This window comes from Mus musculus, chromosome 17 (genome assembly GCF_000001635.26).
Source record: "Mus musculus strain C57BL/6J chromosome 17, GRCm38.p6 C57BL/6J".
Lineage (NCBI taxonomy): Eukaryota > Metazoa > Chordata > Mammalia > Rodentia > Muridae > Mus > Mus musculus.
The window spans coordinates 31,207,643-31,225,428 of record NC_000083.6 but is presented as its reverse complement, the minus strand read 5'-3'; the positions used below and the strand labels follow the sequence as shown (position 1 = coordinate 31,225,428).

General features: G+C 49.1%; 1 protein-coding gene across 5 annotated transcripts in view; it reads right to left on the bottom strand.

Moving 5' to 3' along the window:
- Ubash3a (ubiquitin associated and SH3 domain containing, A) overlaps positions 1-17,561 on the bottom strand; it is a 51,814-nt gene extending 34,253 nt beyond the window's left edge. For 3 of the 5 annotated variants that reach the window (XR_003952136.1, XR_876514.3, XR_876515.3), the window contains exons 1-6: positions 17,198-17,559; positions 15,624-15,677; positions 11,511-11,697; positions 10,194-10,392; positions 7,296-7,465; positions 5,639-5,847 (exon numbers count right to left, since the gene is read on the bottom strand). Coding sequence is in view for 2 of the 5 variants with exons in the window: in XM_006524434.4 (XP_006524497.1) it covers positions 5,639-5,847; positions 7,296-7,465; positions 10,194-10,392; positions 11,511-11,697; positions 15,624-15,677; positions 17,198-17,310 (932 nt within the window). In the remaining 3 variants the exon portion in view is untranslated. Of the gene's footprint in view, positions 1-5,638; positions 5,848-7,295; positions 7,466-10,193; positions 10,393-11,510; positions 11,698-15,623; positions 15,678-17,197 lie in introns of all 5 variants that reach the window. The other 2 variants (XM_006524434.4, NM_177823.4) reach the window with 2 other exon arrangements.
- Between the last annotated feature and the right edge of the window lie 225 nt (positions 17,562-17,786).

Genomic DNA, 17,786 nt, shown 5'->3' with positions numbered 1-17,786 from the left:
TGTATGTATGTATATATATATATATATACATACATATACATACACACACACACATACACTGTAGCTGTTTTCAGACACAACAGAAGAGGACATCGGATCCCATTACAGATGGTTGTGAGCCACCATGTGGTTGCTGGGAATTGAACTCAGGACCTCTGAAAGAGCAGTCAGTGCTCTTAACCACTGAGCCATCTCTTCAGCTCCATTAATATCTTCTTAAAAAATTTTTTTTGAGACAGGATCTGAGGTATCCCAGGTAGGCCTTAAGCTATGTAGGCAAAGAGTGTGGGATTCCAGGTTTAGAGGACTCTGTAGATCAAACTCAGGGCCTTGTATGCACTGGGCGAGCCCTCCATTCATTGAGCTACGTGTTGATCCCTCCTCTCATTACTTTGGCCCCGATGTCTTCCCAACTTTTCTCTCCTGATGTCTCTTCTAGGTAAATACCTCATTTACTCAGTGGCATTCAAAGCAATGATCCCATCAGGATTTTGTCTGAAGTATCGTAAAACCGGAAGTGACTCTGAAGTTGACAGCTCTCTCTGACTCACTCTCCTCAACCACCCATGAGGTGCGTTTTTATTTACTCAGCCCCTTTCTGGCAGGGAACAGTTCCCCACCATCCCAGCCCGAGACTGTCTAGAGCCACTCGGCCTCACTTGCCCTGAGTCTCTCGGCAGCAGCTGTCTGCCTGACACCTGTGACCACGCTCTGGGCCATCTGTGACCTTTGTGGCGTTTTGATACAGTTCATGTGTTTAAATGTTTTATTTTACATATATGGGAGCTTTGTCTACATGTATGTCTGTGCATTGTGGTTCTGGCTGATAGCCATTGAAGCCAGAAGAAGGCATCAGATCCCTTGGGACTGGACTTCCAGATGGTTGTGAGCCACACTGTGGGTGCTGGGAATTGAACTGGGGTCCTCTAAAAGAACAGTCAGCGCTTTTAATTGCAGAGCCATTTCTCTGGTCTCAAGTATTTTTAGATTACCCATAAGTTATGGCTCTCTGTCCCTGTCATTGTGACGTGTCTTGTTTCAATTCATAACCTCTTATGGGCTCCTCCATGTGGACCTGGGCTGGAGAGATGGCTTGGCCATTAAAGGCACACACCAATAAGACGTGGACTTCATGCGTTCTTAAGCTACAGATGCCAGTGGGATAGAGTGCGGGTGTCAGTGGATCCTGGAGCTGAACTGTGACATACACTGCAGCCACTGAGAGCAGCTTTCAATGACCTGTCATGCAGAGCAGATGGAGCTAAAGCACCCTCACACAGGAAGTGTAGGCTGCTCTCGTCTTCCTGAGGGCAAAGCAGGGGTACATGTGTAACGTGGGGCCCACTGCCCAGACAGTAAAACCATTGTTATCTCCGAGTGACATCTGTGAACTTTACAGTCAGAGAGGAAGTTGAGTTTGTCTGCTAGTCATTCAACTAAAAATGCAAGCAAGAGGTTGGCGAGCACATGGGTGGCGAAGGGACAGAGGGAAGCACGTGACATTTTGTCGGGTTTTTTTTTTTTTTTCCTCTTGGACTTAGGTGTGTCACTTAGCAGTTAACTGATGCCATAGAAGTGGATGAAGTTTCTATTCACCTCTGTTCCTAGAAGGGGATTCACCTCAGTGTGTGGCATTTAAAGACAAAGTCGCTGTGTTAGTGTCTGCCCTGGGCTTACTGTCACACAGCTTCAATGACAGAACAGGTTTCATTGTCTCTCTGTCCCGGAGTGTAGGAGGTCCAAGATCAAGGCAATACAGGAGGAACTTGTGATTCATCTTGGGGACTCTGTCCTAGGCCTGGTGAGAAGCTAGTGTCTTCCCCTGTATCCTTAGTGAACTCTGATCAAAGTAAGATTGGATAAGGGACCCCTCAATTGAAAGGTCTTTCTCTAATATAAATGTTCATCAGGGCTCCAGCATATGAGTGTTTGGAGGGACACAGTTCATCCAGCAACGGCCCGCCCTTGCTGTGTGGAAGCCTCAACCTGACAGCTCGATTTGTGGGATTTGATTAGCTCTGTGGTGGGAGGTCTTCATGTGGTTGGAAGACAGCTTCAGCTTCTGTTGGGCTCTGATTCTCAGCCCCGGCCTTTCTGATCTGCAGCCGGGCTGTATACTTGTTCTGTGAAGATGGCTGAAACTGAGGTAGCGGTGGTCTGTCCCCCACAGCTATCTTCCAGTAATATGTGGTTTCCAAGTAACAAGTGGGTGGTGTTGGATTGGGACCACAGGGTCCTTAGAATCTTGCAGCCACCTGCTAGAGAGTTTACACTGGTGCTGGTGGGGGTTGTCTGTGAAGTACAATGTGTTCCAGTGCCAGCCACCTTCAGGGCTGGGGAGGTTCCTCTGAGTAGGAAGGGGCCTCTTCCCATGTGGTATGCAGATCTCTCCCTGGGTGCTTCTTGCTGTTTGTATCAAGCGTACCCTGTGTGAGTCCTGTGCCCTTGGGAGTTATATATGGAATGTATATACAACGTATAGTCTGGCCACAGGCCAACTCTCTATGCACATAGGTGTCAGTCTACATTCCCCACTGTTTAACGCTTTCATGACACATTCAGATTTGCCAGGACTTCCCTTAAGACAGTGTCATTGTGTAGCACTGGCCACCTTGGATCTCATGGAGGTCCGCCTGCCTCTGTCTCCTAAGTACTGGAATTAAGTCTGGGTGCCACTATGCCCCAATTTAAAACCTCCTTAAATGTTTAGAAGAATATTTAGCAGCTTTAAAGGCCATAGACAGCCTACTGCCAGTTCCCAGCCTATGTCACACCACAGTTAGCCTGGGGTTGGGGGACAGTGCTTGTAGTTATCCTGGTGTGTGTGTGTGGGGTGGGGGATGGGGTGTCAGATTGGGGTCGGGGAAGTGGAAGCTCATCACATACACCCCAGCATTCATCCAGAACTTCCTTTTTCTTGCAACTTTTACGAATGTACAATGGTTCCTGAGAGAAACTGGTCTCCCAGGAAGGTCAGGGTCACAAGGAGGGGCACTTGTCCAGGTGCAGGTGACATACTGCAGGAAGTAGAACCGTTGCTAGACAGAGTTTAGTGCAGAAGCTTTGCAGTAGCCGCAGAGTCCAGGCTCGTCCCTTGGCTGATGGCTTCTCTGTCACAGTGAGGTCTTCTGCCCTTGGTGGGAGACAAGGAGGACAGGGCCTAATAGCCCCTCCTCCCCAGCCTCCTGGAGTTTGATGCCAGCCCTGCCCTATGTTCTTCTGCTTGTTTTTGTTTTTTTGTTTTTTTTTTTTTTGTTTTTTTTTTTTTTTTTTTTTAGAGCGGCTAACTGACCATGTAGATTCTGCAGGAAACCAAAGCTTCCTTGATTTTGTGACGTTGTTCAGCCCTTCACCTCCCAGGCTGGGGGCTCAGCTTTCACAGGAGGGTGTGTGTAGCTCTCTGTACAGGCCCTTGTTGTGAGTTAGCGGGTCACGAGGGGACACCTGATATGAAAGCCCTGGAATCCGGCTGAGTTTTCTTTCCTGCGTTTGCAGGTGTGCTCCTCAGGTTTTATGAATTAGCACGTGAAGCTAAAATGATGCGGGATAGCCCCGCTGCGGAGCTGGCCGAATCCATGCAGTTTAAAAGCTATTTTAAGTTAGTATATATACATGACAGATTCATAAGTGCATATAAGAATCCATGGTTAGCTCTGCTGCCTAGCATACAGGAAACCCACATGACGGCGCAGATCTGTAATACCAGCGCTCTCTCTGGAGATGGAGGCAGGAGGATTCGAAGCTCAAAAGGTCATCCTTGGCTATATAGCAACATAGTGAGTCCCAGGGCAGCCTTGGGAGGGGTGGTAGGGGATCTACTTTGTTGTCACTGCATTTAGTGGCACAGTCCAAGGGCACAGATGCTGTCCCTGGCCTGTCATGCAAACCCAAATGTAAGCTTAATTTTAACAGGAAGAACCAGTAGCCTAGAGGTCACCCGATCTCCTTTCATAAATACTTTCAGGAAACCCTCCATTTAATAAAAATAATAATTACTTGGAAAGTCCTTTTCCCCATGAAATCCTGTCAGCCACTAAATGGCCCAAATCAATCATTTGCTTTAAATATTCAAAATACCTTGCTTCTTGATTTATTCAAAACAGAAGTTTTAGCTACTGGAACTTTTACCACACTTATTAACTGGCTTCCAGTAGGTGCATAAATAAAACAGTATGGTTTCCAAAGCTTTGCCTTGTGATACAAAGAGATGCGGGGCAGGGGGCGGGGCTCCCTGAATACACGGAGATCTGTCCAGCAAATATGTATAACACACATGCACAAAATGTTTATGCAAGTGCAAACACACAAACACACACACACACACACACACACACACACACACACAGAAAAAAAACCAGTCATGGTTATTCCCGGCAGAGCACATATAGATTGTGGGTTGGAGGATGCCCATAGGATCAAGACAGAGGTATGGAAGTGGGGGAAAGGACCCCATGTTGCAGCAAAATGCTTAGCAACATTGTTCATGGGAAACAGAACCGATAAAGAATGGAGTTGGGTAAGTAGCTCTGGTTATCTCTGTTAGCATTCTGTCTAAGCTCCACCTCACAGTTACCTGGCAACAGCCAGGTAGGCCTGGCCCAGTATAAAAGGGGCTGCTTGCCCCTCCTCCCTCTCTCTTACTCTTGCTTCCCTCTTGCTTCTCTCTTGCCCTCTTGGGCTCTTCCCTTTCCCCTCTCTCCACGTGCTCATGGCCATGCCGGCCTCTACTTCTCTACTCTCTCTCTCTGCCTTTCTCTGCCTCTATTACCCCCTTAATTCCCCTCTCCATGCCCCGAATAAACTCTATTCTATACTATACCCGTCATGTGACTGATCCTTCAGGGGGATGGGATGCCTTGGCATGCGCCCGCTGAAACACCCCCCTCCCCCCACACCTCACCACACTCCATAAGACATATTCTATATCTCTTTATCTTTTTACAACTATGCCAATCCTATGTGCAGTATCAAAGTTTCACCAAGTTTCTCCTTTTTGCTTATAGTAAAATGGGAGAGGAGACAGATACATTGAGGGGAGGAACCGATACATTTAAGAAACAAACATCTTGGTTCTGAAAAGTTTGAAAACCCTTAGCCCAGATGGTGCTAGATACTAAAATAAAGAGATCCGCCAAATGAGCTGGAAGAAACAAACCACCAAGCATAGGCCAGCTTCCAGGAAATACATTTTACCAACAACCACACAAGCTTAGGGGAGGACCCTAAGCATCAGATGAGAATGCAGTGCAAGCCATGCCAGGATCACAGCCTTATAGGATCATTCAGTTAAATTTGTGTCATTTTGTTACAGAACAATAGGAAACTGCTAACCCTCCTTAGAAGGCTACAAGGGCCAGTTCTGACCTCCGTGTGCACTCTGTGATGTTCATGAGATGGAAATATTTCACAGTATTTGAGCATTATTATCTCAGACAAGTAATTTGAAGCAATCTGATTTCCTGAGGGTTATCAGCAGAAACCACGAATAGATCAGATGTTTGCCATGCACACTGGGGAAGAGGGGGACAGGGAGGTAATGTGGCCAGGGTAGGGACTGCAAGTCTTTCTAATGACAGAATTGAGAAGCACTGTGCCCACTGTTTCAGGTGGTGACAGACAGAGAGAGGGTGGTTCTCACCTGTGCTTAACCCAGGTGTCAGCCTCATTGGCTCGCTCCGTGTAGTTCTCTGGCAAGAAGCCCCGGCAGCCAGTCCGATGTGAGATCCCAATGGCCCAGCCCTCGCTGGCCTCTTCTTGCTGAGTGGGGTCCACGAAGATGTAGTCACCAGCACTGAGCATTAGCTCATCTGCATTCTGGGGTTTGTACTGGAACAGCGCCTTCAGGGTCTAGAGAGGAGGCAGGAGACCCACGTCTTAGTGAGGGTTCTCTGTGAAGCAAAAGCCCCAGGAGGAGATACCAGTCTGTCTCGCCTTCACTCTCCTCTGATGATGTGTCTAATGTCTCCAAGGTCCCTTCATGCCTTTGCCTAATGATACGCAGTGTGGAACATAGCCAAATGCCGCAGCTTAGAAATCTTAGGGTGGACTTAGAAGGAAAGTTTAACGTCTATCTTCTTCCATCTACCCATCCACCCACTCACTCACCAACCCACGTCTACATTCATTTGTCTGCCTACCCACGTTTGTCTATTCTTCTGCCTACCTACCACCATCTACCCATGTATTCCTCCGTCCATCCACTCAAACACTCATTTTCCCATCTATGTATGTATCTATGTACCTATCTATGCATGTATGTACGTATGTATGTATCTATCTATATATCTACCTACCTACCTATCTATGTATCTATCTATCTACCTACCTATCTGTATATCTATGTATCTATGTATCTGTACGTGTATGTACGTATCTATTCTATGCAGCTATCTATGTATTATCTATGTATCTATTTATGTATCTATCTGTGTATGTATGAATCTATCCACCCATCCATCCACTTATTCATCCATTTACCTACCCATTTCTAATTCATTTATCTATCTGGTTATCCATCCATTCATTTACTCATCTATCCACCATCCCATCTACCTATCCACTCATTCTGTCCACCTACTCATCTATCCATTCCCTCTCATTCATTTATCAATCCACCCATTAAGACATTTATCTATCTACCCATGCATTTCTCCACCCATTTATCCATTCATCTATCCACTTATCCATCCACCCATCCAACCACCATTCATTCATCTGTCCATCCATTAATCTACTCATTTAATCTATTCATCCATCCATTCACCTACCCACCTACCAATCTATCTACCTATCATTTCTCCCAATATGTGTTTCTCTTATAGGAAAGACCTTACAGTGTGACCAAATACATATATCTACCTCCCTTGGTGTGACACTATTTATAGTTTCCCTTATGACAGGGGATGCTGTGCCTCCCTCATGCTTATTCCCTGTGGGACATACTTTCTTCCTTAACTACACAGCTCTTAGGAAAGGAAATCTTGGCATGAAGCCCACCAAAACCATTATAGATTATAAATTAACAAGCAGACTATGTATTAACACACCTTGGCAACAGGCTTTCTGAATACCATGGGAGCGCTTTCATTGTCTTTTGAAATGATTGTATGTGCCCAACTCATCTATAAAAGGATGCTACTTCTAAACAGCACATAAGGAGAGGGCTCTAGCAGAAGGGAGCCCCCTCTTTTTGTCAGGGAAGATTGTAGGAGTGAGTGTTGTCAGGGGAACATTTATTCATTTCCAATCAGTAAGAAAGGCTGGGCCAGCCTACCATCCAGGCCAGGTTCTCTCACCTGGTAGTGCACAAAACGCATGTCTCGGGAGTACAGGGCAGCTGTCCATTGGCAGGAGTGGCTGGGCTGGATGGCTTTGGCCAGCTGCTCCAGGGTCCTTTGATGGTGAGGGTAGAACTTATGGGCCAAGGTCAGGTGCAGCTGCTTGGTGCAGGGCTTGATGGTACAGTCTGTGGAGTCAAGAACATGCAGGATGCTGAGTATCTCATCTCGAATGTCAAGCGAACATAACATGTTGGGTACTATTCTGAATGTCAGGTGGGAATAGGGGTGCCGAGAACCTGTCCCTGAGTGTCAATGCTACCTGCCTGGAACAGGCAGAAACCTCTCCTAGTCATGCTCTGTTCTACTGCACAGGCTCCTTAGTGTTGGCGCTTTCTTGACAAAGCAAGGACCAGGCTCTCACTATGAGAAAGGTTGAATGCTTGCAGTTTTCGAAAAACACAAAACCAAAAACAGAGGACAGGCACAGAGATATAGCTCAAGGTCTTCCGAGCTCTTAGGCTGCAAGCTAGCTTGAAATGCAGTAAAATGGACCATTCGTTCTCTGGTGCACACATGACTGGGGCCTAGACTCTCAGTTGGTGCTCTTTGGTTTTTGGTTTTGATTTGAGACAGGATCTGATGTGTCCTAGACTGCTTTGAACTTGTTACATAGCTGAGGATGGCTTTGAACTTCTGGACTTCCTGCCTCTGTCTCCCGAGTGCCAGGATCATCAGTGTGAATCTACATTCCTGGTTTATGTGTTGCTAGCCATTGAACCCAGGGCCTCACTGTTGCTAGGAGCACACTCTACCCTCTGAGCTATGTCTCCAGTCCCCGTCAATGCCTCTTGCTTAAAGAAGGGTCTCCTTGAGCGATGGACATAAAACCTGCAGCCTGTCTAATGCTCATTAGACTTTCCTCACTGGAGGCCTGATAGCACTGAAGCCCAGTGAGTTGTGATGGCCTCTGCCCTTGAGAACGCCTCAGCTCCAGGTTGGCTTTTGAGTCTTTCAGGCTGGTAAGCAAGAGAGGACAGGACAGTCTCTCAGGAACAGTCAGAGCTGGTGTCAGCGGGACCACAAACGTTATAGACTCTGCAGAGGCAGTCTGGTGTCTTTGAAGAAATGACAGACTTTGCTGTGGACCTATGTCAAGGCTCTTTTGTCCTTGTCACCACAGGGGCCTTGGCTGAGAGTTATGCTGTGATTTAGTTTCCTTTGCCACAGCTAGGACTTGAGACTAAAGATTGCTAATTCCAGGACTATGGGGTCCTCTGTGCCCAAGAGCTGCTTGCCAGCTCTTCATCCAGGTCAGGAAGCAAACAGGACGTGTTATTCCCCTAATGAAAGCAAGGAGGAGGGACTATGATGCTAGGTGACATTTAGCAGCCAGCTGGACCCTGGCCAGGTCTCTGAGCCCTAAGCTGGGGAAGCAGCCAGTACAGGTGGCAAGAAGGTATGTATGTGTAGGAAATCCTTTTTGTGACACTTTTTAGTAGTTCGGGAGGGTGTGCTCCCTGTGTGAGTGAGCACAGCCTTGAAAAGACCTGGCCTGGCTTCCCCAGAGACCCAGGGGTGAGTCATGCTGACTCCTGAATAGGCTTTTGTTTTTGTTTTTGTATTGCTCTGTGTACCTGGGTTCAGTTTCACCGAGAGAGGCAGTGTGGGCAGGGAGGGACTTGGGACACTCTTGAGCTGTCATCTCAGGAGAGTCTCCTAGCCTCTCAGGTCAGATTGAGGTTTAACCTGGGAAGGCAGGAAGAACCCACTCAGGGTCAGGAGATGGATGTGAGCTCAGGGCCAGCTTCCCCAGGAAGTGAGGCCTTGGTAGTATTCAAAGAGGCATAATGCAAAGTTTCAGGCCATCAGGATGGGTGAGCATGACACTTCCTGTTGCAACAGAATACCCAAACTGGGTGGTGTAAAACAACAGGCGTTTATTGTCTCAGAGATCTGCAGAGGCCAGAAGCTCAAAAATCAAGATGTGGGCGGGGCCATATTCCTTCCAAAGGCTCTGGGGTTGGGTCCTCTGGTGTCTTCCAGCTCCTTCCTGGTGGCCTCAGGCATCCCTTGGCTGTGGCTCCATCCTGCCCATCTCTGTCTCTGTGGTCAAGTGGCCTCTTTGTTATGGCCATGTGTCTTTTGCAGGACCATGTTATTGATTTAGGTTTCAATCACCAGTTATTGATTTAGGATCATTTTACTCCAGAGTGACCTCATCTTAATTAATTGAATCTTCAAAGAGCCCACTGCTAAGTAAGGTTCCATTCTGAGGTTCCTGGTGGGAGGGGACCCTGTGTAACCTGGGAGAGGGACGCTGGGCGGGGATTTCTAATGGGCAGATTCAAGGTTTTTTTTTTTTTTTTTCTCTTTCTTCCTTCTCTCCCTCTCTCCCTCCTTCCCCTCCCTCCTTTCCTTCTCTCTCTCTCTCTCTCTCTCTCTCTCTCTCTCTCTCTCTCTCCTTCTCTCTCTCTCTCTCTCCTTCTCTCTCTCTCTCTCTCTCTCTCTCTCTCTCTCTCTCTCTCTTTCTTCCTGCTTCTTGAGACAGGGTCTTATGTAATAAAGGCAGGACTCAAACTAGCTCCGTAGTGAAGGCTGCTCTTGAACTTCTGATCCTCCTGCCTCCGCTTTCTGGATTACAGGTGTATGGACCTCATGTCTGGAGTATGCACCACTAAGGGTCAAACCACATGCCCTGGCAAGCACTCTACCAACTGAGATATACCCCCTGCAACTCCCCCCAGCCCCTTTTTAAGGTGAGACCTATAGGACCCATCTGGGGACAAAAGCCAAACTATCCCTCGGCAGATGGTCATTAAAGGACTCACAGGAGCTGATCCATCAAGGCCTTAGATGTGGCTCTGCTGGGACCCAAAGGGTTCAGTGTGTCTGCCCACAGCTGGGGTTGCCTACCTGCCAGGACTGCCGCCTCTGTGGCAAACGCCATGGCGAATTCCCGGATGGCGTCAGCGGGGCTGTCGTTGATGAAGAAGCCGAGGTAGCTGATGGAAGAATGGAGAACAAGAGGAACCAGGGTGGGGAAGGAGCCCAGGATCCTGTCCCCTGCACGTCTCAGAGCCTCATACAAGCACTCCACCTTCTGGTCTTCACACTAAGGGAAGAGAAGCAAAGAATGGGTGTCCTCAGGACTTGTTGAATTCATTCACCTGTTGAGAGTTAAGGCTTAATCACTATGGACTAGCCTCTGTCCACGACACTGGGATTCTCCCTATCCAGCCCCTGCAGGTATGGAGTGAAGGGTCGTCGTCACCACCACCTCCAAGTCTTCTGCTCAGTTCCCCTTTACATGCCTAGGTTGGAAGTCCCCTGTCACTGCTCCCCCCCCCCCCACCTCCTGAGTCAATCTTCTTTCTTTTCCCTTTGCATATGTTAGCTTCTGGAATTCTCTAGTCAACTCCTAGGAAGCTCACAGTGCCCCCTGAGGGAATCCCATCTCAGACCTCCAGAAGGCAATGGTTTAGTTTTGACCCCAGAGAGCTCCCAGTCTCAGGCACTCAGGGAAAAGGCTTCTGGAAACTTCTTTCTTGCACATCATGCTTTGTGTTCCCTTAGCACTGTGGAGTGGCGGGCTCTGCCCTGATGTCCCAGCAGTAGGTAGGTCCTTCTTTAGCTCATCAAGTACAGGTGTAGAAGAAATGGCGGTGGGTCCTTCCCTTTGGCCTCAGGCCCTCTTCTCTTTGTCCAACAACTGTGCATCCTCTTTCTTTGACAGTGCTCCCTAGGGAGGCTGCTAACTTGGCCATTTTTTTTTTTTTTCCACAGAGGGCTAGGCCCTAACTTAGGGAAGACCCTGGTTTATGTCCAGCCAAATCAGCATCCTTTAGTCCTTCATCACACAGGGGGTTCTTGCTCTGTTTAGGACTTTGCAAGTCTCTGGGTGGACAAGGACCAGGGGTAATATCTGCCTTCCTAGAGGGGCATATCACCTTCATATCACCCAAATGTGCTCCTAGAGAGATTGACAATAAGATGCATAGAGCCTGGGATTTTATCTTCTTCTGCCTGGAGAGCTGAAGACTCTAAAATGATTTGGGTCCTGAAGGATGAACTGAAGTTGAAGAGGGGGAAGGAAAAGATCCCACAAAGCAGATAGCTCATGCTAATGTCTTGATTAGAATAAATCAGTTGCGTTCTATTGTTGCCAAGTTACCAGAGAACACTGCCATCAGCTGAAGTGGTGAGCATTTAAGGCCTCTGGAGTAGACTTACCGTGAAAAAGTCACAGAGTGTCACGTGAGGGAAGACCTCATGTGCTCTGTTCTTTGCACACTGCCGTCTGCTCTCTCTCCAGAACTCTTGGAGTTTTTCCAGCAAGGGGCCCGTGGGGCAGAGGAAGAGAGCATACTCCTGAGGGATAGGGTCATCCAGAGAAGGGTCATTGCAGTGACCATGCAGCCTGCAACAGAAAACCCTGTCATATCAATCGGATGTGTCCCCATTGAAGACATGCAACAGCGGCAACACCAACCCACAGTTAGGGCTATAGTGATCTCACACAAAAACATCAGTGCTGTGGCCATCCCTTCAAGATGGCACCCAGTGGTGGGGCTGTTGGCTCTAGGCTAGACCAATATGTACTTGATATCAGTCCCATTACAGTCTGGCTCTGTAGCCAAAGGTCCAGATACAAAGGGACCCAGACCTCAACCTTCAGAAGAGTGATGATCTTTCACATTTTAACTTCACCACTGACTTCACATTAAATGGAAAAATTTAAATCACAAAAGATTGGACAACAGCCAATCTTTTGGTGCACGCCTTTAATCCCAGCACTTGGGAGGCAGAGGTAGGTGGATTTCTGAGTTCGAGGCCAGCCTGGTCTACAGAATGAGTTCCAGGACAGCCAGAGCTACATAGAGAAACCCTGTCTTGAAAAACCAAAAAAAAAAAAAAAAAAGATTGGACAACATTTAAGTGAATACTAGTGGGGTTTTTTGACTCAAAAAGTATTTATTTATTTTGATGAAAAACAGCATTTATTTGTTTCTTGAGACAGATCTCTTTATACACCTGGTGGGCCTGGGGGTGATTCTGTTTGTCTCAGCCTCCTCACTGCTGGGACTGCAGGTATGAGCCACCACACCCAGCTAAGAAAACCACTCTAAATACAAGAAAGATTGACGTATAGCGCCAAATACGAGTTCATCACAAAACAAATGAAAATGGAAGAGACACAATTTCTCTTATGGGTCAAGTTAAGATAGGCATTTATTTCAAAGCTTCGATGTTGTTCTCTATTGTGTCGAAAGTACAGCAAGGCCACAGGTTGTAGCTGTGCGACCATTGCTTAGTGCAATCTGCCAGCACTTGCAGAGGAAAGCACTCAGTGTCTTAAATGAATAATTCTACCTCAAGACAAGAAGAGCAAGAAGCATAGGCAAAAAAATTCACATGGGAAAATCTCTGTATGGCAATAGCTAAGCAGCAGTCAGCTTACTTGGCGCACACTCATTCGAGAACTCTCGGTGACCGACACTTGCTTGTGATGTCTCATTATGCTAGGAAGTGGGGTGCTCTCACCAGGCATACACCTTGTATGTAAGCTCTGCGGCAGAGCTGAGCCTGCATCTCTTGTCTCCCCCTATAGCTCTTTCCTGAGCTCATCCCAATGGCGCATTTGCAGCAGATCGAACGAGCATGTGTGTTTGCATAAATCATGAGTTAGTTCAAGCCATTCCGTGACCTGCATTTTGGGCTCTTCCATGTGGAGAATAGATATCTAGGTACATTGCCAGAGTGAGGATTACCAAGGCTGCCTCACAACCCACCTTACACATATGGAACATCGCCTCTACTCATTTCCAAATCCAGGGACATTTTGTTTGCATTGCTGTGAAGAGACGCTATGACCTCAGCAACTCTTACAAAGGAAAGCATTTCACTGGGGCTGGCTTACAGTTCAGAGGTTTAGTCCATTATTGTCATGGTGGGAAGCGCAGTGGCATGTAGGCAGACATGGTGCAGGAGAAGGACCAGGGAAAGGTCCACATCTGGAGCCAATGGCAGCAGGAAGAGATCCTGAGCCACTGGTCTGGTGAGCATCTGAGACCTCAAAGCCCACCCCCAATGACACACTTCCTATTGCAAGGCCACACCTCCTGATAATGCCACGCCCTATAGGTCAAACATTCACCTACATGAGCCTGTGGGGGCCATTCCTATTCAAACCACCACACCTTTCGACTACTTTCATGTTTCCAGAGCTTCCGGCACAGTGGTCAAGAGCTCGGCGGATAGCTGATTTTTTAAAAGGTCTCTGCATAGACATGGAACTCCCTCTGCCTGTGCTCCCTTTACTTGTGCTCCCTCTACTTGTGCTCCTTCTGCCTGTGCTCCATCTGTCTTTGCCTCCTCTGCTGGTGTCCCCTCTGCCTGTGTGCCCTCTGCCTGTGTGTCCTTTGCCTGTGCGTCCTCTGCCTGTGCCCCCTCTGCCTGTGTCCCCTCTGTTTGTGCCCCCTCTGCCTGTGCCCCCTCTGCCTGTGCCCCCTCTGCCTGTGTGTCCTCTGCCTGAGCTCCCTCTGCCTGTGTGCCCTCTGCCTGTGTGTCCTCTGCCTGTGTGTCCTCTGCCTGTGTGTCCTCTGCCTGAGCTCCCTCTGCCTGTGTGCCCTCTGCCTGTGTGTCCTCTGCCTGTGCTCCCTCTGCCTGTGTTCCCTCTGCCTGTGTGCCCTATGCCTGTGTGTCCTCTGCCTGTGTGTCCTCTGCCTGAGCTCCCTCTGCCTGTGTGTCCTCTGCCTGTGTGTCCTCTGCCTGTGTTCCCTCTGCCTGTGTGCCCTCTGCCTGTGTGTCCTCTGCCTGTGTGTCCTCTGCCTGTGTCCCCTCTGCCTGTGCCCCCTCTGCCTGTGTGTCCTCTGCCTGAGCTCCCTCTGCCTGTGTGCCCTCTGCCTGTGTTCCCTCCGTCTGTGTGTCCTCTGCCTGTGCTCCCTCTGCCTGTGCCTCCTCTGTCTGTGTGTCCTCTGCCTGTGCCCCCTCTGCCTGTGCTCCCCCTGCCTGTGCGTCCTCTGCCTGTGCCCCCTCTGCCTGTGCCCCCTCTGCCTGTACATCCATACCTCTGCCTGTGCAGCCTCTAGCTGTGAGCCCTCTGCCTTGACACCCTCGGCCTGTAGTCTTATAGGTTCTCCTAGAACACAGAACCCCAGCCCATTCGCTGGAAGAGATTTGTTTAGTTTAGGTAGGGTTGGGCATGGAACCCTAGAATCAATCTTATAAAACAGACCGCCAGACTCCACCATGAGGGAAAGTCTAGGCCAGGTCAACTGAGGAAGGAAGTCTCAACCTGAATGAATGATTGAGTGGCGCCATCCCACAGACAGGGAAATGGAGGCCAGGGAGCTGAGTGAAGACGGTTGGAGGGACCTGCACCTCTGAGTGTGCTTCAGGCACCAACATTCATTTCTCCCAGCTTCCTCGCTGTGGATATGAAGAGGCCAGCTGTCTCACACACTAGCCACATCACAAGGCTTTCCCACCAAGATGGCGGCATGGGACGTGCATCATCAAATACTCCCAGATAAGCCCTTCCTTCTTTAAGTTGCCTTTGTAGGGCATGTAGAGAGCCCAGCTCCCCACACTGCTGAGCCACAGCCGAGCCCAGGATCTGCTTTTTACTGTTGTTCGACTTTCACTGTGGCTTCTTCAGATAAGAGCGGGAGGGACTTCCCAGCTGCGTGGAAGGATGACGCCAACTGACACCAAGGCTGGGGAGGAGCTCCTAAAAACAAGGACCCCTCTCCCACCCCACAATCTCACCCCCCAGGCAGGTGACTGGAGTGTGAGTTAAGGAGGGACAGCTTTCCTTAACCCCACTCCAGGTGTACCCTTTGATACCTTGGGGATTCATGACTCTCTTTAAATTTTTCTCCATTGCAGCAGCCTGTGAGTAAGTGGATCTTATAGCAACAAAAATGCCACCTTCCTGCTTATTTAACATATATCACAAACATGAATCTTTTTCTGAGTCAAATTTGGATTAAATCAGGTGTGTGTGTGTGTGTGTGTGTGTGTATGCACACACACACACACACACAGACACATGCACTTGCTTGCTTGCACTTATGTGCAAGGGGTAGAAGCCAGGATGTTTGCAGGATATGTGCAGAGTCCTAAATCTGGTTTTCAAGTGAGAAAAAAATCTCTAGATTCTCTTGTAATGTCTTAAAGGTGGGTTTCGTTATTTCTCTGGGCTCAGAACTGGTGCAAATGGATGTCATTTTGAGTCACTTCCACAGGCACCCCATCCCACTCAGAAGACCCTCCTGGGATAGAGAGTGTCAGCGGTGAAGTCACCCAAGCCCCCCATAACCCTACAGCTCCCCTTTCGCTTACCAGTCTGCTGCCGCCTCGGCTGTCTTCCTCCCTGTGGCCGCTAGTGCTTTGAGCCTGTGGAACGTGAACAAGGGACAGTCAAGGCCCAGCCGTCTCTTCTTTGGAAGGGTTGAGTACTGGCAGTGAAATGGCTGCTCACTGACACTGTGTCCTATCAGGGCCAAGACCCTGGCCTTCCCATGAGTGCCTTTATGCCAAGATCTCCATCTTTCTCATAATAACTCATGCCACACCCTAAATCCCATGGTGCTTAGAACCTGACCTCTGCTCTCTTGCCTTCCTCTCTCTGCACCCCGCTACCCTGCGACAAAGTCAACCCAATCCATCTACTGTGGATGCTCACCTGGCTGAGACAGGCTGCGTTCCTGGCTCCAGCGTGTACTGCCCTGACAGGTGCTCAGCAGGAAGCATCCCTTACCCAACCACTGGGCAGACATATCCACATCCCTCGCCTGTGTCCCCCCACCCCAGCTGCTCACTGGTGCTTTCCTCATGGCCCCGGTATGTCTTACTCACTCTGGGGCCTGGGATGTAAATATGTTGACTTGAATTTGGCTGAGTTGGGTCAACAAGACCAGAATGGGCCACAGACCCAACCATCATTGGCTGATACAGCTGGTCCCCATTGGAATCCAATGTAATGCCACCCAGTAGTACTGCTATTTGTGCGAGGGACAATGGGGATGTAGCCACCTGGAGAGGCTACAACAGAGAGGTCAGAAACATGAGCCCCTCTGAGCCCTGACGAAGAGCCTGAAGACACACAGGTGTTTATCAGTTTAACTAACAGGGATTTTGAAGTTGAGGCCACCCTACGGCTTAAGCAGTAAAACAGAGTGGGTCTCGGAGGCCTTGGGAACTGGCTCCTGTCCTACCTAGGTTTGCCACAAGCTACTCTTTAGACCTTGGTGTTCTCATCTGCAGCTGGATGGTGAACATGTGACCATCGGCTTCCTGGTGGGTTCTGTTCCCCATTTAGTGACCACGAAGCCCTGATGTCGGGAGGAGAAGAGACTAGCTTCAATACCATGTCCTCCATGGTAGCCAGGGTTTTATTATCTCATTGAAGGGCTATTTGGCTCACTCCCTGAGACCCGGGTTCCCTGAAGCACACCTCCGACTTGTGCCTCCGTGGGAGTAAGGATCTGAGAGGACCACCGCTAAGCAGCAGGTTTACGATGGATGTTCTAACCATGGTCAGTAGCTTCTCTTTCCTCTCTGAGCGCAGGGGCACTTGGATGAGCCCGGTGGTGCTGAGCCAAGCTGTCTCTGGAATTTCTCATGCATTCTATTTTGTCACTAGATATTCCAGATATTTTCCCAAAAGACAAGTGACTTTCCCCAGGCTGCTTAGAAACTCAAATGGTAATTCTCTCGAGAGATCCTAGCCTTAGAGCCTCATGTCAGAATCAGATACCTTGAAATGCCACTGTAAGAGTCACTGATCTGCAGGAGAGTAACATTTGCCCCCCCCCCAGCCCCCACCAAGTGGGCAGCCAGAGACCCACATGGCTTCTAATGTGCACGTGTCTCTATCAGTCAGGCTCCAGGGCCGTGGCAGTTGCAGTACTCACGCGGTATGTGTGGGGAAGCCCATGGCCAGGAGGGGATCCAGGAGTGAGGGGGTGCTGCGGCCCTTGAGCTTGTTGGAGACCTTGGCATAGAGCTGTGTCTCCCCCGCAGCCATGTCTTCCTGCTTGCTGTACAAGAGGCGCCTGCTCACTGCAAGGACTAGATAAAGTGAGAGAGGAGAGGGAGGCAGGCTGAGGCTGTGAAGAAAAACCTCAAGCCTTTTTTGATCTCTCTGACACAAGTGAATATCCTGTTTGCACAATGTTCGGGGCTTGAATTCTCCTTGCCGACCCACAGCAGTGGCTTCCAAACCCACCGGCTTCCACAGTGCGGTCTGGGCCGAAGTTCATCACTGGGATCTGCTGTGTGCTTGGGAAGCACTTGGGAGGAGGACCTGGGAGTGTGGGGGAGGGAGGAGCAGAAGGAGGGAGCAGGAGTCTGGAACAGGCTTCTCTCATGGGTTCTGCCGAGCACCCACCCTCGCCATCCTGGACCTTAGCCTCCGTGTCTACAGACTGAACACTGGTATTCACTGTATGTACTCTCCCTGCTTGCTTATAAAAACTTTTTTAAAAAAAAGATTTAATTGAC